We start from the raw sequence: 25,307 nt of genomic DNA, 5'->3' as shown, positions 1-25,307 counted from the left end.
CATAAGAACATAAGAAGTTGCCTCCGCTGAGGCAGACCCTAGGTCCATCCTGCTCAGCGGTCCGCTCCCGCGGCGGCCCATCAGGCCCATTGCCTGAGCAATGGTCTATACCTATCTATACCCCCCAATCCCTTTTTTTTCTAGAAATCTATCCAAACCTTCTTTGAAACCATTTAATGTTTTCTTGTCTACAACAGCCTCTGGAAGCGCGTTCCATGTGTCCACCACCCTCTGAGTGAAAAAGAACTTCCTAGCGTTTGTTCTAAACCTGTCCTCTTTCAATTTCTCCCAATGCCCCCTTGTGCTTGTGGTGCCCCTTAATTTGAAAAATCTGTCCCTGTCTACTTTTTCTATAACTTTTTCTATAACTTGTAGAATTCACTGTAATCTCCGTTATTTAATTTACATAATAATGAGATGTTCAGCATGCATTTGCATGCTTTATTTCTGATTATTAGCTATCTTAGACTAATATGTGGTTAAAATCTAAATTAGAAGAGGACAGATAAATTTAGCATAGGGAAGCAAAAGATTATAAAAGGATGCTAAAAGATAAACATAGACAGTCCTATTCAGCAAAAATAGGCTCTACAAAAACAAATACAAAGGAACTATTTAGAATAGTATCATCTATTTATGATGTCTCTGATTTAACAATTGCACCTCAAGACAAAGCTCCATCATCCCTTGAGATTGCTTCTCATTTTGAGAGTAAAATAAAGATTCTTCATCAGTCATGCCCGTTTACATCTCATATTGAATTGTTCGCTGCAAACGTGTCCACTGATGCTTGTCTGGTCACTTTGAGCTGGCACTCCTTTGAGTTACCAAATTGGACCAAGTTTAAAAACTTATAAATGAAATATGCTATATCTTTCTGTCGGCTGGATTCCTGTCCTCCAAATATTATGTTGGTTTCTAGTTCTACCTTTCAGAAAGATTTTTATAATTGGATGATTTTCAAGTTAGATAAGGGAGAGTTTCCAAAAGGAAAAGCTCACATAATAATCACACCACTTGTCAAAAACTCTAAAAACTTGATTGCTGAGATCAATAACTACAGACCTATTACTTCTAGACCTCTATTTGTGAAACTAATGGAGGGTATTATTTGCCAGCAATAGGTGAATTATCTGGATCAATTTCCTTTTCTGTATCCTTCTCAATCGGGTTTTCGCTCCACTTACAGTACTGAAACATTAATATCAGATGATAAATAGAGAGTTAACACTCGGTGGAATTGCCTACCCTATTGATTCAGAAATTAAAATCTTGGGAGTATATTTAGACAGAAATTTATCTATGAAAGCTTTTACCTCAGCATTGGTCAAAAAATGTTTCTTTATTTTGTGGACATTGCATACTATTAAATCATATTTCAAACCTTTGGCATTCAGGATTCTTGTCCAGTCTTTGATACTTAGTACTTTGGATTACTGCAACTCAGTTCATCTTTCTGGGCATAGTATAAATATACAGAAATTGCAAAAGAATACAGAATGTAGCAGTACATTTGATCTTCGATTTGAAAAAAAATCAGATCGCATTACTTTTATTATAGCGAGCTCCATTTGCTCCCAATTGAAGCCTGAGTGTTGTGCAAATTGGGGACATTCTGCTACAAAGTTCTACATGGCCAGGCGCTTGAGTATCTATCAGAATTGTTCACCTTATTTTAAATGAATCGTTCATTACACACGACTTCTTTGTTTGTTTTCCCCCTGGTTCGAGGTTGTACTCATAAGAAGTTCCAACAGTGCCTGCTTGCTTATCAGGCAGCCAATTGGGACAAGGAGTTGCACTCCTTGCTCTTACATACATTTCAGAAAATTATTAAAATTGACTCTATTTGTAAGAGTTTTAGAGAATTAAAAGGGTCAGTGATTATTTTGAAGATCACTGGGATTGTCCAATTTTCTATTTTTTTGCGGTCTAGAAATGGAATGTAATCTAATCTAACCCACAATATTTCCATTTAACTCACAGTAAGGAGCAAATATCAGGAATTATTCTCTTAACGCACATTAGTAACCCATTAGTACCCCAATATAGATACATTTCCTGTTTTGATAATGCAGATTCAAGAAAAGTTATTTTTTATCAAACACTAACCTCTTACCCTTCTAAAGTGAATGTTTAAAGGAATGTTATATATCGTATTTTTTGCTCCATAAGACACACTTTTTTCCACCCAAAAGTGGGTGGAAATCTCGGTGCGTCTTATGAAGTGAAGGTACCAATTTTGTTACCCCCATACCATTGTAAAACCCACCCGCCGCCCCTCCTCCTTTTTAAACCCACCTGCTGTCGCCACACTTCCTTTTCAAACCTGCCCGCCTGCTGCCGCAGCATCACCTTTTAACCCCCCCCCCTTTTACCCCCCTACGGTCCATCGCTTCTGTTTTACCTGGTAGTCCAGTGTCCAGCCAGCTCCTCATTTCCCCAGCGGTGAAATAAATCAGCACTATTTTTTTCCATTCATTTTTCATATATACACACAATATAATCATATTAACAACACATAATGGTTAACCACAAAAGTAAAATACACAAAGCACACTTTATGCTTTTCAGCATTCATTCCTACCAGAAAACAGATAACCCCATGCAAATGCAGGACCAAAAACTAAAAGTACTAATATTTACAAATAAACCCTAAGATGCAAGACTCTGCAAGCAGTACAACCCCAGAGGAAAAGAAACAAATGCATTTCTTCCTGAACAGACAGCAGATGCACATCAATCACAAAAAAAAAATAGAAGCATTCCCCCCTACCGTTGTTGTCTTTCTCCCTCCATGCTGTGCCTTGCCTTCTGGCCTGTCCCCCGGTGTTATCTTCGGGCCTGTCCATGATGCAATCAATGTGGCATCTTCGGGGCATCTTCGGGCCAGCTCCCTGAGTGCTGCATTGCACAAAGCTGTGGGTAGCAGCTCCTCGCATGCGTCCCGCCCCTCATCTGGAAGCCTAACCTCTGACGTTGTGATGTCAAAGAGAAGACTTCCGGTTCAGATGCAGGCCGTGTGTAGGAGCCTTGTCCCATGGCTTTGTGCACTGCAGCACTCAGGGAGCCGGCCCAAAGATGCTGCGTTGATCGCACCATGGACCGGCGGCAAGAACACTGTCTTCTTCCCGATGGACATGCCGGCCCTGTGGACCAGCAGAAAAATTCTGGACCGGAGGTTGAAGAACAGTGTTCTAAGGTACCCCACTGCTCTACTGGCATGCCTTTGAGGCCAGTCCATTAAAATGCTGGCCCCTCCCATGTCCAAATGGTCTAGATTTGGACATTTTCAACTTGGATGTTTCTGTGGTCAAAAATGGGGAATAAAGTTAGGCATCCTAAAGTTGGATGTCCTGTTGGCAAAAACATCAAAGTAGATGATTTTTTTGGGAAAAAATTTTATATATATATATTGTATATTATTTTTTTTCACAGCTATAGATCATTTAAAGTCCAAACTTATTGTGATTATATAAAATAAATTCTATAAATAATTGTGAAGTGCTCAGACCAGATAACCCATATAGTAGTGATGTCACTACAATGAGGTTAACAAAGGGACCATCATCGCCTTCACTTGTCCCTTACCCTCCCTGAATATTGAATACTAAATCCAATCTAATGATGGTACTTATCTGCGTTCAGGGGCAGTTCATGTTGGTGCTGTTAACTCTAATTGGTGACTGGTGCAAATTAAAGTGCTAGTGCTTCATTAAAATCTTGTTAGTTCTTTCTTAGAAAAACTCCCGTCCCCCCGACCCGGATTTCATCTCTTCGTCAGGGAGGGACACTAAGAAAAATCGAACAGCAAACTAGAAATATATAATGACAAAATGTACAAAGTTATAGAATAATAATTCTACCATCTAAGCGCTATTAAATTCTTAAAAAGGCTCTTATAATCAATTTCATATATAAATCTTAAATGCAAGTGTTACCTGATATCGGCTCACTGTGATCAGAGTTGTTCAAAGTGGACTGAGCGAATGAAGCTCAATTCACGTTGCTGTATTTAAGGAAAGCTAACCGGAACTTGAACTAGAAAAACCACCAACAACCGGAAGTAAACGCAACATCGGGAGATTACTTCACAGATTATTGATTATAAAACTACATTGCTAACCATTCTATGTCTAAATTTAAGCCATTTGGCTGTAGGGTCTGCCAATTATATATCAGACGCTGTTCTTTAAGAATTAAAGTTCTTGATATATCCCCTTCATTTTTACGTGTTTGGATTAAAACTGTATACTTAAGGTCTTCTAATGTGTGTGAATGCTGGGACTAATGAGAAACCAGGGGGGCGGTAACCCTATTAGTTCTGATGTTACTTAAATGCTCTGTAATTCGAGTTTTGATTTTACGAATTGTTTGACCGATATAAACTTTTTTACATGGGCATTGTATGTAGTAAACCACTCCACTGGAGTCACAATTAGTCCCAGTGTTCAGAAAAAAATGACGTGATCCTGACGGTGGAATTTCTACCTGAGTAGCGTCTAATACATAACTGCAGACCCTACACTTTCCACAAGGTTTGTGAGGTAATTTGTTTATAGGTCTTTGTTGGAAATGATTATATTTGAGCAGTTCGCCCAGATTAGAAGCCCTCGAATAAGCAAATTTAGGTAAATTTTGAAAGGATGAATGATATTGCAATATTGCCCAATGTTTTAAAATAATATGTTTTATAGCATTACCTTTGTTTGTGTGAGGCAACACACAAATCATGTCCTGTTGTTTTTGTTTATTTTGATCATTGAGCATTAACCAGGGGCGATGACAATTTTTGGCTCTTTTCCATGCTCTCCTAATGATTTTCCCAGGGTACCCTCTCTGAATAAATTTGTTGTACATATCGCAAGCTTCCTTATCAAAATCGGATTCTTCAGAACAGATTCTGCGGATCCGAAGGAACTGTCCAGTTGGAATGCTGTTCCTAAGTGCTTTTGGATGGAAGCTCTGATATTGTAACAGGGTGTTTCGATCAGATTTTTTCTTGTGGAGAGTGGTGGAGATTTGTTGTTCACATTTATTAATCTTTATATCCAAAAAAGATATTTGATGCTTATCATATGTGTATGTGAAAGCTATATTGGCATCTTTTTGATTTAATTCTTGCATGAAGATTTTTAAGGCTGCTTCTCCACCACTCCACACAAAAAATATATCATCGATGAAGCGTTTCCAACAGGAAACTAGATGAAATTGAGAAGATGTGTAAACATTAGATTCCTCGTACTGAGTCATGTAAAGGCATGCTAGTGTGGGAGCAACTGTGGCTCCCATTGCTACTCCCTTGGTTTGGAGATAGATCTCATTCTCAAATTTGAAATAATTGTTAAAAATAACCATTTCTGCAAGTTTTTTGAACAAGCTGCTTTTGGACGTAGAACAGTTCAAGTTCCGGTTAGCTTTCATTAAATACAGCAACGTGAATTGAGCTTCATTCGCTCAGTCCACTTTGAACAACTCTGATCACAGTGAGCCGATATCAGGTAACACTTGCATTTAAGATTTATATATGAAATTGATTATAAGAGCCTTTTTAAGAATTTAATAGCGCTTAGATGGTAGAATTATTATTCTATAACTTTGTACATTTTGTCATTATATATTTCTAGTTTGCTGTTCGATTTTTCTCTTAGTGTCCCTCCCTGACGAAGAGATGAAATCCGGGTCGGGGGGACGGGAGTTTTTCTAAGAAAGAACTAACAAGATTTTAATGAAGCACTAGCACTTTAATTTGCACCAGTCACCAATGAGAGTTAACAGCACCAACATGAACTGCCCCTGAACGCAGATAAGTACCATCATTAGATTGGATTTAGTATTCAATATTCAGGGAGGGTAAGGGACAAGTGAAGGCGATGATGGTCCCTTTGTTAACCTCATTGTAGTGACATCACTACTATATGGGTTATCTGGTCTGAGCACTTCACAATTATTTATAGAATTTATTTTATATAATCACAATAAGTTTGGACTTTAAATGATCTATAGCTGTGAAAAAAATAATATATAGTACCTGCTAGTCACAGATTACTAAGTAATTTATCTCTCTATTAAGTAGCCAATATATATATATTGGACATCCAGCAGTTTTGAAAATAAACATTTCTCCACCCCCTACTATGAGCCCACCGGGACAGAGAGGGAAAAATGCTTGAGTACCTGAATAAATTCATGTAAACCATTCTGAGCTCCCCTGGGAGAACGGTATAGAAAATTGAATAAATTAAAAAAATAAATAAACGGCTTAAGGGAAATGTCCAAGTCAGAATTACGTAGATATCCTTTTCAAAAATAGCCCTCCACATCTCTAGATTTTAGATAACCTTTGGCATTTATGAAAAACTCCTGAGGCAATTAAAAAACAGTGGTTAAGAGGCACTATCCTATAGTCCGATTGTGGATAGGAAGCTGATTAAAAGAGGAAATAGAATTAAATGGTCAATTCTCCCCATGGTGAATGGTGAATTATTATAGGGTTCGGTACTATATCATCAGCCTTTCAAATCAAAATGTATTTTGTTTCAGAATGCTGTTCAAGAATCCCAAGGTTCTCCATTTTGATATTCCTCCTTCAAGGGGGACTTCTGAACTTTACTGTATTTCGCAAAAGCATGAAGTTTGCTCAGACAGCGTGTTGCTTCTCCAGGCTCGGCTTCTGGTAAGAAGAGATGATGACATTACTATAAGCTAATCCTGGAGAGCAGCACAGTGTTCACTCAAACAACATTTTCAGTTGTAAGATTTCCAAGCAGACTAAGGCTCACGTTACACAGAACAGTGATTATCCCTTGAGCAAAGCCAAACTAGTGTTTTCAGGATCCAGAAGTCTAAAAAGAATTGCATGGGCCATGCTTGGCTATTTTCTTGGGCCTGACTGGAGAAGTGGAATAATGTGACTGATCTCTTTTGTGTAATTACCGCTTGCACGAAGCTGGAAGCCCAAAAAGGATTGCACAAGATAAGTATGGCTTCTTCTGCTTTCCTTTCCAGGGCCTGGAGAGTGAGGCGAGATGATTAGCTTTGCCTGTGTGCTGCTTCAGATTGGCATGCACATGCGCGTACACACATACACACACATGTAGCTTAAAGGGAACTATGCTGTTACATTTAAAAAATGGAGAAATTATTTTTTTCATTCACAGCATAGTCGAGCTCTGAAATGCACTGCTGGAGGAGGTGGTAAAAGCAGTTAATGTAGCTATGCTTCAATAAGAGTTGGACAAATTCCTGGAAGAAAAGTCCATAAAATGTAAGTAAGGTAGACCTGGGAAAGCCACAGCTTTTCCCTGGGGCTAGATAGCATGGAATCTTACTACTTTTGGGGATTCTGCCAGGTGTTTGTGTCCTGGATAGGCCACTGTTGGAAACAGAATGTTGGACTAGATGGTCTGACCCAGAATGGCAATTCTTATGCTCTCATGTAGTCTTTTATATGGTCTCTGCATGGCTTTTATCTTAAATTCATACTTATACCCTCATGCTTGTCAAATATTATCTTATATATAACTTTTAAATGTGTGGTACTATAAAAATGGACAACTCACTTAATGGCACGTTTCTTGGAACACTTGTGCTGTTACTTAATTATCCCTCACCTTTTACAAAACCGCAAAAATAGTTTTTAGCACCAGCTGGTGTGCTGAATGCTCTGCGTTGTTCCAACACTCATAGAGTTCCTATGAGTGTTGGGAGCAGCACAGAGCATTCAGCGTGCCAGTCAACACGAAAAACCGCTTTTGCAGTTTTGTAAAAGGGGGAGGGGGTATTTTGGTATCATGGATGACCATTTTACCAAAGACAAAACAGAGGAGTAAACAATGCTTAAGACAAGCACATTATCGCTCATAGGACAGTCAGAATGAATTAATTGAATTATATGGTAAAAATATGAAGAAGGGTATTCTTTCAGTGAGAAAAATTGTTCATTAATTTTACAAAATGCAATGTTTCTACTCTTGATGTGTCTCACTGAAAAAAAGGAGTGGTGTTCATTTAAATCATAATGTATGCAAAATTAACTCATTTACAGACAGTACCTAGAAAGAAAAACATTAATATTTAGATAGTAATACAGTAATATATTAAATGATGACAGAGTAGGCCATCTTGCTTGTCCAGCTATATATATAACTTCCCATGTTGAACTCAACACCCAGCCTCCAGCTAGTGTATCCCTTACCAAACATATTATTATTGCCTTTTAGGGTTGCAAATACCACCATGAATTCCAAGTTTCCAAGTTTATTAAAATCTTGATAAACCGCCAGTCAGAGCCATCAAGACGGTTTACAATTAATAATAAAAGAGCTACAATAAGGAATAGTATAAGCTACATAAAAGATAAAGATGTTATGGAGAGCTTGCCAAGACTCATCAAGCCTAATGACTATTATCCAATGCTGCTCATCCATGTTGGCACTAGTGATATTGCTAGGTATCCCTCCGAACGTATCATGGCACTGGGAGAGAAGGTGAAGTAGTCAGGTTTGTAGGGCAATCCTCCCTGTTGAGGGTAAAAGTCCGGGCAGAAAAGCCTGCATCCTGGATATGAGTGTATGGCTATGTGGATGGTGTCCATGAGAGTGTTTCAGCTTCCTGGGCCATGGCATGATTTTCCAAGGGCTGCTGAGCAGGGATGGTGTGCATCTATCAAAGAAGAGAAGAAATGACTTCAGCATAAGACTGGCTAACTTACTGAACAGGGCTTTAAACTAATCATTGGAGTAGGGTGATCAAAGCTCCCAGGTGAGTATAAGCCCTCAGGTAAGTGAATCATTAAATACCTCTATACAAATGGGAAAGGGGGCAATGTCTGGAAGGTAGTATATACTAAGACTCAAAGTATGGGAAACAAGGTTCTGGATCTAGAGGCTGTGATGGAAGAGGCTGAGTTAGATTTAGTGGCAATCACAGAGACATTGTTCACAGAGAAACATGACTGTGATATACGTAGTTATATTGGGCTATAATCTGTTCAGAAAAGACAGGGTAGGAAGAAAAGGAGGGGGAGTGGTGTTATATGTTAAAGATCATTGTTAAATCAAACAAAAGCCACACAATTGCAGGATCTAAGGGTATGAAGAGGCACTGTGGGTCAATCTGGAAAGAAGGAATGGAAAATATATTTACATTGGTGTGATTTACAAGTCTCCTTCACAGACAGAAGTGGACAGAGATTTAATAGTAGACATTCAGATGCTAGGGTCCACCTTGGGGGTTAGCGCCCAAGAAAATGATCTGGGTGTCAATATATACAATATGATGAAACTTTATGCCCAATGTGCAGCTGCAGCCAAAAAAAGCAAACAAGATGCTAGGAATTATTTAAAAAGGAATGGTTAACAAGACTAAGAATGTCATAATGCCTCTGTATCGCAACCTCACCTGGAGTATTCCATTCAATTCTGGTCTCCTTATCTCAGGAAAGCACTAGAAAAGGTTCAAAGAAGAGTGACCAAGATGATAAAGGGGATGGAACTCCTCTGTAAAAGGAGCCCTAAAAAAGGTTAGGGCTCTTCAGCTTGGAAAAGAGACGACTGAAGGGAGATATGATTGAAGTCTACAAAATCCTGAGTGGAGTAGAATGGGTACAAGTGGATCGATTGTTCACTCCATCAAAAATTACAAAGACTAGGGGACACTCGATGAAGTTACAGGGAAATACTTTTAAAACCAATAGGAGGATTTTTTTATTTTTCACTCAGAGAATAGTTAAGCTCTGGAACGCATTGCCAGAGGTTGTGGTAAGAGCGGATAGCGTAGCTGGTTCTAAGAAAGGTTTGGACAAGTTCCTGGAGGAAAAGTCCATAGTCTGTTATTGAGAAGACATGGGGGAGGCCACTGCTTGCCCTGGATCAGTAGCATGGAATGTTGCTACTCTTTGGGTTTTGGCCAGGTACTAGTGACATGGATTGATCACCGTGAGAACAAACTATTTGATGGACCTTTGGTCTGACTCAGTAAGGCTATTCTTATGTTCTTATGAATATAGTTGTAAAATAGAAAGTATTACTAATAGGTGATTTTAACATGCCAGATGTTGATTGGAGTATTCCTATTGAATTGGATTGGATTTATTGCATTTGATATACTGCTTGAACATAGGTATTGTGGGATCTTCTAGAAGTAGGGAGAACCTGGATTCTCTACAAGGAGAACTGTTCCAGCAGTTGATAAAACTCATGCAAGATGGGTCCATGCTGGAATTAGAAAGTGGTGTAGAAAGAACTCATTCAAAAGTAATAATAATAGCTTTATCTATATCCTGTCATACCTTTTCAATTCAAGACGGTGTACAACAAGAGGTGCTGTAAGGACAGTGAGGTAGCATCAGTTAGAATTGGGGAGAGGTAGAAAGACAGTTATGTGATGAGCTGGTATAGGGAAGATGGAAGAGGTGTGTAATATGAGGAAGGTGTTGCATAAATTTGGAGGATCAGGTAAATTTGTCAAATAGTGATTTTCTGAAAGAGTATTATGTTAGAGAGTTCAGAATAAGGTCACTTAAGGTGATGTTCCAGATCCCTGCTTCGAAGGAGAGTGTTCTGTTGAGGAAACTTTTGAATTTGCATTCTTTGGGAGAAGGGAATGAGAACACCAATGTTCTGCGTGCGAAGCGGAGTTTGTCCTGCAGGGTGAGGTGATTCAGGAGGTAGGTGGGTGCGGTGCCGATAAGAGTCTTGAAGCAAAGGCAGCCGAATTTGAAAATTATTCTTGCCTCTATAGGTAACCAGTGGAGTATCTTTTAGTATGGGGTGATGTGGTCAGAATTTTTCAAGCCAACGATAATTTGGGTGGCTGTGTTCTGGATAAGTCTCAATTTCTTGATGGTTTTTTGTGAGATCCTAGGTAGATTATGTTGCAATAGTCCAGTGTGCTTAGGACCAGAGACTGGACCAACAGTCTGAATGAAGTGAAAATGAAGAATGGTTTTAGCATATAAAGTTTCCACAATAAGTGGAAGCATGTTTTGATTAGGATGTTGATATGGACTTTGAGTGTCAGTTGTTGGTCTAGGGCAGGGGTGTCAAAGTCCCTCCTCGAGGGCCGCAATCCAGTCAGGTTTTCAGGATTTCTCCAATGAATATGCATGAGATCTATTAGAATACAATGAAAGCAGTACATGCAAATAGATCTCATGCATATTCACTGGGAAAATCCTGAAAATCTGACTGGATTGCGGCCCTCAGGAGGGACTTTGACATCCCAGGTCTAGGGTAATGCCTAGGATTTTGATGGTTGGGTTGACTGGGAAGTAGATATAGTTGGCTTGTTTGTCTGGGAGGCCATAAATATTTTGGTCTTTTCCAGGTTTAATTTTAGTTTGGAGTTTGTTGACCATTGTTCTACTTGGTTGATGATAAATGTGACGAAGTGACTGGTTTTGGTTGATAGTGCAGAGATGGGGACAATGATTGTGATGTCATCCACGTAGATGTGAGATTGGAGGTTCAATTTGGATAGTTCCTGTCCTAAGGAGGCCATGTACAGATTAAAAAGGGTGGGAGATAAGGGAGAGCCTTAAGGGACACCGCAGGGGTTGGTTTAAGCCTGGAGTAGGTTTGCTTGCTGATGACTTGGTAGGAAAAGTTTTTAAGGAAGCCTTTGAACCAGTTAAGTACGTGGCCTGAGATACCGATGGCATCTAGACAGCTGAGTAGGTTGTCATAGTCGACCAGTTCAAAGGCTAAGTTGTGCGATGCGATCTATGATGGAGGCAAAGGCTGTTTCTGTAGTTGGATGTTGTTGATATGGGATCCTTGTGGTTCTTTACAATAGGCGAGATAAGAATGTAGCCAAGATATGTTGGGAATTCGATGTTTGCCATTAGACAAGAGATCCAGTTAAAGAGCATGATCTTCAAGGGGGTGGGGGCTGCTCTCATGATGGAGGGTGGACAGTTGTCTAGGCAGCAGAAGGGTTTGGCGTATTTATTATAGGGATGGAGGTGTGGTAGACCCTGATCGATTTTCAGAGGATTGTGTTTGTGAGGAGCTAGCTAAACTAGATTTGGACAAAGCAATGGGGCTGGATGGTTTACATCCAAGGGTACTTAAGGAATTTAGGGAAGTTCTGGTGGCTCCGCTGGCTGACCTTTTGAATGCTTTTCTAGATTTGGGAGTGGTACCAGAGGACTAGAGAAGGGTAGATGTGGTCCCTCTCCACAAAAGTGGAAGTAAGGAAGAAGTAGGGAACTACAGACCGGTAAGTCTAAAGTCTATGGTAAGTAAATTAATTGAAACACTTTTAAAACATAGTAACATTTCTTGAATCCAATGGATTACAGCACCCGAGGCATATCTGATCAATTTCTTTGAATGGGTGATCAGAGAACTGAATAGGAGTGTGCTAGATGTAATGTATCCCCATCCCTGCAGGAACTCAATTTTCCCATCCCGTCCTCTTGAGTTTTGCTGCTGTCCCTGTCACTGTACCTGCCCTATTCCTGTAAGCTCTGCCTTAACCACACAAGCCTTGAACACATGATTTTAAAGTGTTTGAGGCTTGTGCAGATGAGGACAGAGCTTGCAGAAATGGGGCAGGGACAGGAACTGAATAGAGGGAGTGTGCTAGATTTTTAGCAAAGCCTTTGACAGTGTTCCACATAGGATCTAATAAATAAACTGAGTGCCCTTGGTATGGCCCCAAATTGATGGATTGGGTCAAGAACTGGCTGAGTGGAAGGCGACACAGGGTAGTGGTCAATGGAGATTGCTCTGAGGAAAGGGATGTTACCAGTGGTTCTTGGGTCTGTTATTTTTAACATTTTTGTAAGCATTATTGCAGAATAACATGAGGAAGGACCTAGTGAAGTTTGAAGAATGGCCTGAAATTTGGCAGCTAAGATTTAATGTTAAGAAATGCAAGGTCATGCATTTGGGCTGCAAAAACCTAAGGAAATGGTACAGTTTATGGTGTGAATAACTTTTATGCATGAAAGAAGAGTGGGACTTGGGTGTGATAGTATGTGATGTTCTTATGGTGGCCAAACAAGTTGAAAAGGCAACGGCGAAAGCTGGAAGGATTCTAGGGTGCATAGGAAGAGGTATGGCCAATAGGAAAAAGGAGGTATTGATGCCCCTGTATAAGACTCTGGTGAGACCTAATTTAGAATATTGTGTACAATTCTGGAGACCACACCTTCTAAAAGAATATAAAGACTACCAAGCAAATGACCTTATCCATCCAATATCAATTAGCAAAATGCTGGAACCAACTACCATTCACACTATGATCTTGTGACCACTATCTCAGGTTCAGAAAACTTTTAAAAGCATTTCTGTATCAAGACAGGGAGCCAACTCTGAAGTAATTAAAATGGTAAATTGTAAAAGCCCATTTCTTACTTGTACTTGTAACTTTGTATTTGTAACTATGACCTAACTGTATTAATGGTTGTACTGATTTACCTGTACCAATAACCCAATTGAATGTCCATGCCAAAATGTCCATTGTAACTTCCTGGGTAACGGATCCAACCTCTTGTAATATAATTTGACCTTGAGCTTAATTGGAAAAGGCAGGATAGAATACCTAATTAATATAACATAACATATAAACAGGATAGATTCAGTCCAGAAGAAGGCTACTAAAATGGTCGGTGGTCTTCATCAAAAGGCATATAGGGACAGACTTAAAAATCTCAATATGTATGCTTTGGAGGAAAAGCAAGAGAGGGGAGCTATGATGAGACATTTAAATACCTACGTAGCATAAATGTGCATGAAGTGAGTCTCTTTCAATTGAAAGGAAACTCCTGAATGAGAGGGCATAGGATGAAGTCAAGAGGTGATAGGCTCAGGAGTAATCTAAGGAAACACTTTTTTTTGCAGAAAAAATGGTAGATACTTGGAATAGTCTCTTGGCAATGGTGATGGAGATAAATGGCCTCTTTTACAAAGCCACACGGCAACAGTCCTGAAGCCCTTTAAATCTCTGTGGGCTTTGGGGCCAATTAGCGCAGCTTTGTAAAAGAGGCTGAAAGACTGCCTGAATTCAAGTATGTGTGGGACAGGCATGTGTAATCTTTTAGGGAAAGGAGGAGATAGTGGAAGCTGAAGAGGGACAGAGTGGATGGACCATTTGGCCTTTATTTGCCATCATGTTTCTATAAAGGCAAGTACTACTGAAATTCCTTCTATAACCAACAAGTGTATTGGGAGAGCACAACTGAAGCCTTAATAGTGTACTTAATTAAAGATAATTCAAATGTGATGGGTCCTCAGTTGACACAACTCAAAGTCAGGACAAGCCTGTAATATTGAGCTGAAGAAAGTATAACCCAGCAGGGTTACTAAAGAGTGTAACATCCCTGGACCCATAGTGATTGTGTAAATATACTGTGCAAAACGACACAAAATTTTAATATAATGTCAATTGTGATATCTCCAATATACTATGTGCAATAAAAATTGCTACGGTGAGGTTCAACTCTCAAAAAATTATATATGTCCTCCTTCAATGGCTAAAAAAGCATATAATAAATCAAGCTTTTGAAAGCAAAATGGAGAAAAAGAATGTACTTATCTCTCAATAAGTTGCTAATATTCCATTGTTCTTGCTGGTATAATGTTCATACTAAGAAATTATAACTAAGAATAAAGTGTATTTCCTAACCTGACCTCTGAAAAACTCTAGCTATCTGTCTGAAAGCCTGAAACAAAGAAGTTAAGTGCTCTTTTCAGTGAATACAACAGATAGCTAGGTTTGGTTTCAGTGTCAAACAGAACTTTACTCTACAAAATATGCATCATAATAGGAGGTGTAGCAGTGTCAAACAGACCTCTATTCTCCGAGCTATGAACATCAAACAGAGGCTAGAGTAGAACAAAAGACACAGGGTCTGGAACAAACATGATAATTGACTAAGCTATCAAAAAGCTGGGATGAGACAAAAGGGATGCCATCTACCTGAAACTCCCCAGATAATGACCCCATTAAAATCAAATCAAGGCTCTGTCCTGCTAGTAATCATATGACAACACCCATCCAGAACATAAACCAGTTTGAACTGAATTCCTGACTTGTGATTGGACACTATTCCTGAAGTGATTGGATGTTATCCCTGACTTGTGATTGGACTTCAAGCTCCTATGGTCCATAATAAGGGGAGATTCACCTAAGCTCTTTCTCTTTGGATTGATGCTGGATGCTGATTCCATGCTCTACTCCCAGTCATTCTACAACTGAAGAATTTCTCTTCCAGCAAGGGATCATCATCATCATCTCAAGTTAACCTTTGCAAACAACAGACCTCACTCACCCTTCTAAACAGAAGCAATAAGAAAGACTACTTTTTGGGCCTTTAGCAGAGTGAGTTACTTTTAATCCAACTTAATATTTTATCTTGTGGCACATTTCTCTTGTTTAAAGATTCCTAAATTATAACTAAAATTACGCCACTGTCTACATAATCTTATCAATAAATTTGCACTGTAAAAATAAAATTCTAGTTCTTCTTTAAATGCTTTAAGTATTTGTTCTTAAATATTACACAGAGCCAAGTTATAAGTAGGTAGTGCCTTCCCCAAATTAACATTTATTTGTATATATTATTCTTCTCCACGTTATAGGTGGTGAGGGAGGGTAAAGAGTGGAAGAATGGGTATGGAGTGTTCCCACCCTCCTTTTCTCATGTGTAAAATATTAAAGAGAGGTGGAGATATTTGAAAGAAAGGGGGTTAGATTGAGATGCAGATGATTTGTAGTGAGTGGATTTGGTGGCTGAAGCCTGAAAAGGCAGTGATAATTTAGCCTTTTAGTCCTTAGTTGAGGCCTTATGTGGAGACAAGTTGGGAAGAGAAGTGGGGCTCTGGAAGTTCTTCAGTATCCCTTCACAAGTGGCAAGGGTCTGATGGCATTTTTGGTTTCAAGGGAGAACATGAGCTTAGCCACAGACTAATTGAATGTGATAGTGTGTAGCTGTAAATTATGGGAGTTTGAACATGGCGGGTGAGAATGGAAGAGTGCGGAAGGCTGTGCTAGAGCACTGGATATGGTTATTCTGTTGTGTTAACTTGTAAAATGTTTAATAATGCTGTGGCCAAATATTTTGCCACCAGAATTGAGTCTTTTGGTAGATTTTTTTTGCTATGGCTGAACAATAAGGAAGTATGATTACACATATTATACATAATGTTTTTCCATAATTATAAAAGATGATAATGTTCTATGATCTCTGAAAATGATTCAATTTTTTTCAGATGGTAGTTCAAATGTATCTATGAACTGGAGTGCAGATCCAATACAACTAGTAACAACTGTTTTGTATTCCATTCATTTCTAAAATATGTGATGCAAGAGCCTGGGGAGCCAGAAAAAGCTTATAGATGTCTGTTTTATGAGCATCCTTCAGGTTTTTCTGAGAACTTTACATGTGAAATACTGCTCTTGAAAACAGATCTTCAAATATATTTTTCAAAACGAGAATGAAGTATCCATACACATTAGGGATGTGCAGGCCAAACAGTTTGCATTTTATTTAGGGGCTCTTTTATTAAGCTGTGGTAAGCAATAATGTGTGCTTACCACTACAGGGTGTACTGGGGCATTTCTGAGTAATTTTTGGGATGTGGGTGCAGATCTGGGATGGAGAGTAGGTATTTTCTGCACTAAACTGTCAGGGCAGCAAACCGATTAGCATTTGCTTAAGCCCTTTTTACTAAGGTGCGCTAAGCGTTTTAGTGCGCGTTTAGCGTGCGCTAACCACTAATGCATCTATAGGATAACATGCATGTGTTAGCATTTAGCAGTGATTAGCATGCGATTATATTTATTGTGTGCTAAAAAGCATAGCACACCTTAGTAAAAGAGGGGGTTAGTGTATGATGCTTTATTGCCTGCATGATGGGTGGTGCTAGGGGTTCACACTCCAATGGTCATGCACTAATAGGAAAATTAATGCACAAACATTCTATCAGCCATGTTACCCTAGCGTAAAAATGGCTTTAACACTCAGGAATGAACCATGTAGGGACATGATAAGGCCACGATTTATTGCAGTTTGGTAAAATGGCCAATTAGTTTTTGTTTTTTTCAAGGCACTGTCATCAATAGTGCACACTTTTGAGTAGTCATGTTCTATATGGTTCATTTGATTTTTGTTTTTTTTTAATTCTTTATTCATTTTCAAACTGTGTGACATATGTTCAAACAAATTAACAATAAATACATCTCTTAATAATCATCTTGGTACAAAACATAAACTCTATCACCCCCCCTTCCTACCCTTTCCTACCATATAATCAAATATCTTATAGAATATGTAATAGTAAAATAACCCCCCTCCCCCTCACTATTGAACTTGGGAAACAATTTCATCTAAACAGTACAATATTTTGTTAATGGCTCCCACACATCTTGAAATTTCCTGAAACATCCCCGCTTTATTGCAACAAATCTCTCCATTTTATAAACATGACATAAAGAATTCCACCAGAAATTATAATTTAATCTACTCCAATCTTGATAAATAGTGCATATTATCAATTAATAGTATGTAATGTCAAACAAAAAAGTGTACTATTGATGAAAAAAGGGAACACATTTAAATTTATTTTGATATTTCAGGTCAAATACAATATAAAACATGAAAGATTTAAAGAAATTTCAAATTACTACTACTATTATGAGGGACCACTGAACAGTCCTGGACCTAACCAAGAAGAGAATGATGTGGAGCCATGTTATTCCACACTTTTCTTGAGAGTGGAAAGTGTAAAAATGAAAAGTGTCAAAAAAAAGTGTGGAATAACATAAGTTTCATGATTCCACATCATTCTCTTCTTGGACTGGCTGAGAACTTTTCAGCGGCCCCGCGTAGTACTAATCATTTCTATAGCACTACTAGATATATGCAGTGCTGTATGTCAAAATACAGAAGAGACAGTCCCTGCTCAAAAGAGCTTACAATCTAGTGAAGGCAGACAAACTGGACAAGAAGGTGCATCTATATGATTTTATTTAATAAGATTTACAAAAACAGTTGTAACTCATTTTCAATGTAGAGTCCATAGCCTCACAACCCCCCACCCCCACCCCTTTTACAAAGTCACGGTAGTGGCTGCCATGCGGCAAACTCATTAAATCCCTATGGGAGTTGGAGAGATTACCACAGCTTTGTAAAAGGAGCCCAAATTTTTTGCACATTGCCAGTGATTGCAGAAAGTGAAAGTATTTCCAACAAGCTAGAAATGACTAATAAGTGTATTCTTTCTACTATCAGTCTATGATGAACTCCCCCCCCCCAAAAAAAAAAAATTGACTTTGAGAGATAAATCGTGTTTTTTTTTCAATGAAAAATACCAGAAAAATGCATCTTTAAAGGAGGAATTCATCTTGGAACACCAACTCTTAGAGCTCTAACAGATTTAGCATGCACTAAATGCTAAGACGCCCATAGGAAAATAATGGGTGTCAGTGTTTAGGGTGTGTTAAATCCATTAGTGTGCGATAACAGAGTTCGCGCCCCTTGATGAATTTCCCCCTTAATGTAAAAAAAAAAAAGTACAACCATACACTGGTAAATGGAATCCACTTAAAAGAAAAAAAATGTGAGTAATATGCAATGCCTCAAGGACCTGTCCTGAGACTGACTCTGCTCAATATCTTTCGGAGTGATATTTCCAAACAAAATTAGAAGTTAAAGTATGCCTTTTTGCAGATATTGTAGAGACTGGCAACAGAGTGACCTGCAGAAATCCCCCCCCCCCCAAAAAAAAAAAAAATATCCCCCATCCTTTTATAAAACTGTGGAAGTGTTTTTTAGCGTGGAATGGTACGCTGAATGGTCTGCGCTGCTCCCAATGATCATTGAGGTCCTAGGAGAATCAGAAGCAGCACAGAGTATTCAGTGCACTAGCCTGTGCTAAAAAAAAAATGCTTTTGCAGTTTTGTAAAAGGTGTGGGAGGGAGGGGTAAATAAATAAAAAGGTGTAGTTATTAACATGTTATATTCCTAACATAAGTTGTTTGCCTCTTAGGGGGGAATTAATCAATGTGTGCTACTGTTAAAATGGGCTATTTTACCACAAGTTGTGCTATTTTGGGGGTGTATCAATGTGACTTTGGCTAAAAGAATGATATGATAGGCAAGTTCAGAAAAAGTTATTGAAACTTTACAGGGCCAAGTGAGAAATGGCATTTGTTAAGTTCTTGTGAGTTAGGTGGTGTATTATAGCATCTTGCGTTTGATGTATTTGGGTTAAGGAAGGAGCTGTGTTTGAGTGCCGAGGTTATGGAACTGTAGAAAAATCTTGTTGACCTGTCAACAATATTATTTTATTCGTCTAATTCTTTTTAGGAACTAAGCACAAAACTATGGTGGAAGCTCGAAATGGAAGTGGAACCATTAAAGCTTTCCCTCGGACAGGAATCAAAGGCAAAGGTCCTATTAATAAGGGAAGCACAGGCTTACAAAACAAAACATTTCACTGTGAAATCTGTGATGTCCATGTAAACTCGGAGACACAACTTAAACAGGTCAGTAAAGACATGTGCCAGCAAATATCATGAGGAATGTATTCTCTTTTAAATCCTATACCATTTGAACATTCCTTTGGAAAAATGCAGCAAAAAAGGTCCGCTTTTCCCAGAGAGCAAAGGTTGTGAAAGGGTTGATTTGGGAAATCTTCATGGTGGATGCTTTTCTGTAGTATACACAATACAGTACCACCATTAGGATGGCATCTCAGAGCCTCTGCTAAACAATATCAGGTTTCATAAATGGAGCATGAATATTGAGTGGTTTCACTTGTTTATTGATATTTGTGATTTCTTTGATTGTTACATGGCACATTGTATTTTGTTTGGTTGCACAGGACCACTGTTGAAAAGCAGGAGGTTAGAGAGACTTAGGGCCAACTTCTATAAGCGGCACGTAGGCATGTCTACATTGACAACCATGCTAAGTGGCACATACAATCAACCACTAGGAACTGCTTATAGAATCTCATTTAGTGGTGCCTGGGCATGCTTAGGTAGACGCCAGCATATTAGGCCAGGTTTAATTTGGCCTAATTTATCAGCATCCAGTGGCGTAGTATGGGGAAATAAGGGGAGGACCGCTCCGGGCGCCATCTTGCTCAGTGTGCCGGCACCTCTCCTCCTCCCTTCCCACTCCACTCCCTTCTGCACATGTGCTTCTTACCTGTACCTTTTTAACTTTGGCGTGAGCAACCACCAACTTGCTGCCCACGTTGGTTTCAGTGGTCTCTGACGTCACTTCCGGGATCCATGCCTAGGAAATGGTCAGAGAGAGCGCCGAAGCTGACGTGGGCAGTAAATTGGTGGCTGCTCATGCCGAAGTTAAAAAGGTACGGGTAAGGGGGTGCCACCGCCCCGAGCACCGCTCACCCTCACTGCGCCACTGCCAGTACTTAACTTGAAATTCTAGCAACGCCTGCCAACCACACCTATTCTCTGCCTCTAGCCATGCCTATTTCTCTGGTAGGCGTTAGGCATTGGAGGACGCCTCCAATTAGAGAATGACAACAGAGTGTCTTAATTAGACATCGCTAGGTGTCCTAATAGTTCAGCACCAAACTCTAAAGGTACCCAGACTTGCCAGATGACCACTGGAAGGATTAAATAATGACCCCCACACTCCCACACACTCCTCCAGTGATCACTAATCTCTTCCACCCCCCAAAAAAAAATCAGAATGAAACAGTACATATCTGTCACTAAAATAGCAGCACCTGGTATGGGAAAGCCTAGTAGAGCATCACACAGGTGTCTTAAGTAACCTGGTGGGTGCGCTAGTGATTCATAAAGAGGAGGAGCTAGACCCATAAGCCACTCTAACCATTACATTTATAGTAGAAAGTGTGAGGCCACCAAAACCCTACTCTACTGCCATATAGTTGCCTGTAGCCATAAGGGCTATTGGGTTGCTACACAGGTGGGTATAGTAGTTTTTTGGGTTTTATTTTGGGAAGGGGAATTTTGGGGGCCTTACCATAAGTCATAAGGGGGTTATGGTGTGATATACAGTAGGCACCCTTTTCGTGAAGTTCACAGCAGTGCCCTCTAAGATGCCCCACTGCTCTGTTGGCATGTCTATGTGGCCAGTCCATTATAATGATGGCCCCTTCCATGTCCAAATGGTCTGGGCTTGGATGTTTTGGACTTGGACATTTCTGTAGTTGAAAAAGGGATATAAAGTAGGCATCCTAAGGTTGGACATCCTGTCAGCCAAGATGTCCATGTAGGCAATTTGTAAATAAAACTTGGAGGGGGGGGGGAGGACATCTAGCAGTCCACATTTTGAAAATTGGCATTCCCATATCTCCAGATTTGGACATCTTATGGGAAACGTCCAAATTGGACTTAAGACGTTCTTTTTGAAAATAGCCTTGTGTCTGTGTATGCTATTTGATTTCACTTCACATTAGAGAGTTGCAAGGGGACAGAAATCAAATCCATCCCCGCTAGGAGTCAAACCCATCCCCGCTGAAATAAAATCTGCTCCCGCCCGTCCCTATCAATTTCGGAAGTAGTTATTTAATTTAATTATGCTACTGAATTAAAAGCTCTGGTAAAGACCCATTTACAAATAAGCAAAGATACTTTATTAATTTGGAAATATTAATTGGAAAGAATACATACTTTGTAAATGGATTTCTACAGGGATCCTCTAATGCAAATATAAATACTCAGCTGATGAGGACCCCCAAACTATGTCACATGAGGACTTCCTCTGCAGGTGGCTGGGGGGTCCCTTTTGCCAAGCTTGGCAGGCAGCAGTAGCGTCCCTGAGTCACAGATGCTGGCACCTCAGTGGCTCATGGATGCTGCCAGTGACTGATGCGATTGATGGAGAAGAATTCTGGCCGTCTCTAGAGGAAATCCTCTGCTGGAACCTAGGCACCTCCAGCTGTGCTAGGGAGATCAAGTTCCTGGATGCTGTAGGCGATTGCTTTCTGGAACAACTTGTCAAGGAAATACAAGAGGAAATGCAATTCAGGACTTAATTCTAAATGGACTGCGAGGACCGGCATAAGGTGTAGAAGTAGAAGGGATGCTGGGAAACAGAGATCACAACATGATTCGCTTCGACCTGGATGCAGGGCGAAACATTGGTCCAGAACAATGGCCGTGGCACTGAACTTCCGAAAAGAGAATTACGAAGGGATGAGACTCATGGTGGGGAAGAAGATTAAGAAGAGGATAAGCACTGTAAAAACGCTACAGCAAGCTTGGTCCCTTTTTAAGGACACAGTCACCGAGGCACAAAATCTATATATACCACGTATCAACAAGGGATCCAAGAGGGAAAAAAACAAGGATCCAGCATGGCTCACTGTATAGGTGAAGAAAACTTTGTTTAAGGAATGGAAAAGGTCAAGAACGGACGAAAACTGGAATAAGCACAAACAACATCAACACAGGTGCCATAGGCGGTAAAAGGGGCCAAAAGAGACTACGAGGAAAAAATAGCTAAGGAGGCAAAAAACTTCAAGTTCTTCTTTCGATATATTAAGGGGAAACGACTCGCGAAGGAAGCAGTGGGACCATTGGATGACCATGGAATAAAGGGAATGCTAAAGGAGGACAAAGCAATTGCCGACAAACTGAACACATTTTTTTGCATCTGTATTTACCAAAGAGGATATACACAGTATACCGGCTATATACTGGAAACGATGACGGAAAACTGACAGGGTTGACGGTCAGTCTAGAAGAGGTATGCAGGCAGATCGATAGGCTTAAGAGTGATAAATCCCCGGGACTGGATGGCATCCATCCGAAAGTCATCAAGGAACTGAAAAAGACTATAGCTGAACTACTTCAACTAATAGCCAATCTGTCGATCAAATCGGGAAAGATTCTGGAAAACTGGAAGGTGGCGAATGTTACGCCGATCTTCAAAAAAGTTTCGAGGGGAGATCCGGGAAACAACAGACTGGGAAAGATGTTAGAGGCGCTGATAAAGGACCACATCATTGATCTCCTTGACGGACACGGTCTGATGAGGACCAGCAAACATGGTTTCAGCAAAGGCAGATCTTGTTTGACGAACTTGCTGTACTTCTTCGAGGGAGTAAACAGGCAGATAGACAAGGGCAACCCAGTCTACATTGTATATCTGGATTTTCAGAAGGTGTTTGACAAGGTTTCACATGAATGACTACTTGGGAAAATTGCGAGCCATGGAATTGAGAGTGAAATACTCACGTGGATTAAAAACTGGCTGGAGCATAGGAAACAGAGAGCGCTGGACTGGAAGAGCGTCACCAGTGGGGTGCCGCAGGGCTCGGTGCTTGGACCTGTGCTCTTCAACATCTTTATAAACGATCTGGACATTGGTACGACGAGTGAGGTGATTAAATTTGCGGACGATACAAAGTTATTCAGAGTAATGAAGACGACATAGGGGGATTGTGAAAATCTACAACGTGACATAATCAAGCTCGAGTAATGGGCATCAACATGGCAAATGAGGTTCAACGTGGATAAGTGTAAAGTGATGCATGTCGGTAACAAAAATCTCATGCACGAATACAAGATGTCCGGGGCGGTACTTGGAGAGGCCTCCCAGGAAAGAGACTTGGGAGTTCTGATCAACAAGTCGATGAAGCCGTCCACGAAATGCGCAGTGGCGGTGAAAAGGGTGAACAGAATGCTAGGAATGATAAAGAAGGGGATCACGAACAGATCGGAGAAGGTTGTCATTCCGCTGTACCGGACCATGGTGCGCCCTCACCTGGAGTACTGCATCCAGCACTGATCGCTATACATGAAGAAGGACACAGTACTACTCGAAAAGGTCCAGAGAAGAACGACAAAAATGGTTAAGGGGCTGGAGGAGTTGCCGTACAGTGAGACATAACAACATAAGAACATAAGCAATGCCTCCGCTGGGTCAGACCTGAAGTCCATCGTGCCCAGCAGCCCACTCACGCGGCGGCCCAACAGGTCCAGGACCTGTGCAGTAATCCTCTATCTATACCCCTCTATCCCCTTTTCCAGCAGGAAATTGTCCAATCTTTTCTTGAACCCCAGTACCATACTCTGCCCTATTACGCCCTCTGAAAGCGCATTCCAGGTGTCCTCCATACGTTGGGTATAGAAGAACTTCCTAGCATTTGTTTTGAATCTGTCCCCTTTCAACTTTTCCGAATGCCTTCTTGTTCTTTTGTTTTTTTGAAAGTTTGAATAATCTGTCCCTCTCTACGCCCTTCATGATCTTGTAAATCTCTGTCATATCCCCTCTAAGTCACCTCTTCTCCAGGGCAAAGAGACCCAGTTTCTCCAATCTCACAGCGTATGAAAGGTTTTCCATCCCTTTCATCAGATGTGTCTCTCGCCTCTGAACCCTCTCGAGTAACACCATATCCTTCGTAAGGTACGACAACCAATATTGGACGCAGTACTCCAGATGCGGATGCACCATCGCCCGATACAACGGCAAGCAGTGGCGTACCATCATTTTTTGACACCCCCCCATGTAAAAAAATATATTTTGTAATGACCATGAAACAGAATAAATGGTCAGAATAGAAACAGGCAGTGAAAATTTTCTTATATTCCAAAAATAACATAACATAAATTATGTCTGAATTGTCATGACATCAGAAGTACATATGGAGTAGTTGCAGGTGATGCTTGGGACAGTTCTGATTGTGTTAGTTCGGTGTTATGTGTTTTTTGAATAGAAGGATTTTTATTTCTTTTTGAAGGTTTTGCAGTCTGTGGTCGATGTCAATTGGTTGTAGAGTTGGGGGTCGAGTGTTGCAGCTCGAAAGGTTAGGAGGTTGTCGAACAGTTTTTTTCTTTTGACGTTTTTGGTTGGAGGGTGTGTGAATGATGCGTGAGTTCTCCTATGTCTGTTTGAAGTGGATTGAATTATTTAGCTGAAGAAATTAGTTACCACCTCATCCCACACACATTAATTCTCTTCCATTTTTGTTCCCATTATAAAAAAACACTGATAAGTTCCCAGAAAAAAAATACATTAAAATAAGAAGTGAAAACAAAGGCTCCTACAGATGAGAACATAACATAAGAATAGCCTAACTGGGTCAAACCAATGGTCCATCATGCCCAGTAGCCCATTCTCATGGTAGCCAATCCAGGACACTAATACCTGGTCAAAACCCAAAGAGTAGCAACATTCCATGCTACCGATCCAGGGCAAGCAGACACTTCCCCCATGTCTTAATAACAGATTATGGACTTTTCCTCCAGGAATTTGTCCAAATCTTTCTTAAAACCAGCTACACTATCTGCTTTTACCATAACTTCATTTTTAAGTTTAGATCTTTCCTTTCAAACAGAGACCTTGCTAG

At 40.1% G+C, this 25,307-nt stretch overlaps 1 protein-coding gene across 10 annotated transcripts in view; it reads left to right on the top strand.

The window, feature by feature from the left end:
* ZNF385D (zinc finger protein 385D) overlaps positions 1-25,307 on the top strand; it is a 684,415-nt gene that overhangs the window by 621,972 nt on the left and 37,136 nt on the right. For all 10 annotated transcript variants that reach the window (XM_033929937.1, XM_033929944.1, XM_033929934.1 and 7 more), the window contains one exon: positions 19,319-19,497. In XM_033929937.1, coding sequence (XP_033785828.1) covers positions 19,319-19,497 — 179 coding nt within the window. The remainder of the gene's footprint in view (positions 1-19,318; positions 19,498-25,307) is intronic.

This window comes from Geotrypetes seraphini, chromosome 2 (assembly GCF_902459505.1).
Source record: "Geotrypetes seraphini chromosome 2, aGeoSer1.1, whole genome shotgun sequence".
Lineage (NCBI taxonomy): Eukaryota > Metazoa > Chordata > Amphibia > Gymnophiona > Dermophiidae > Geotrypetes > Geotrypetes seraphini.
The sequence above is the reverse complement of the archived record's forward strand: the minus strand, read 5'-3'. Positions and strand labels throughout refer to the sequence as shown.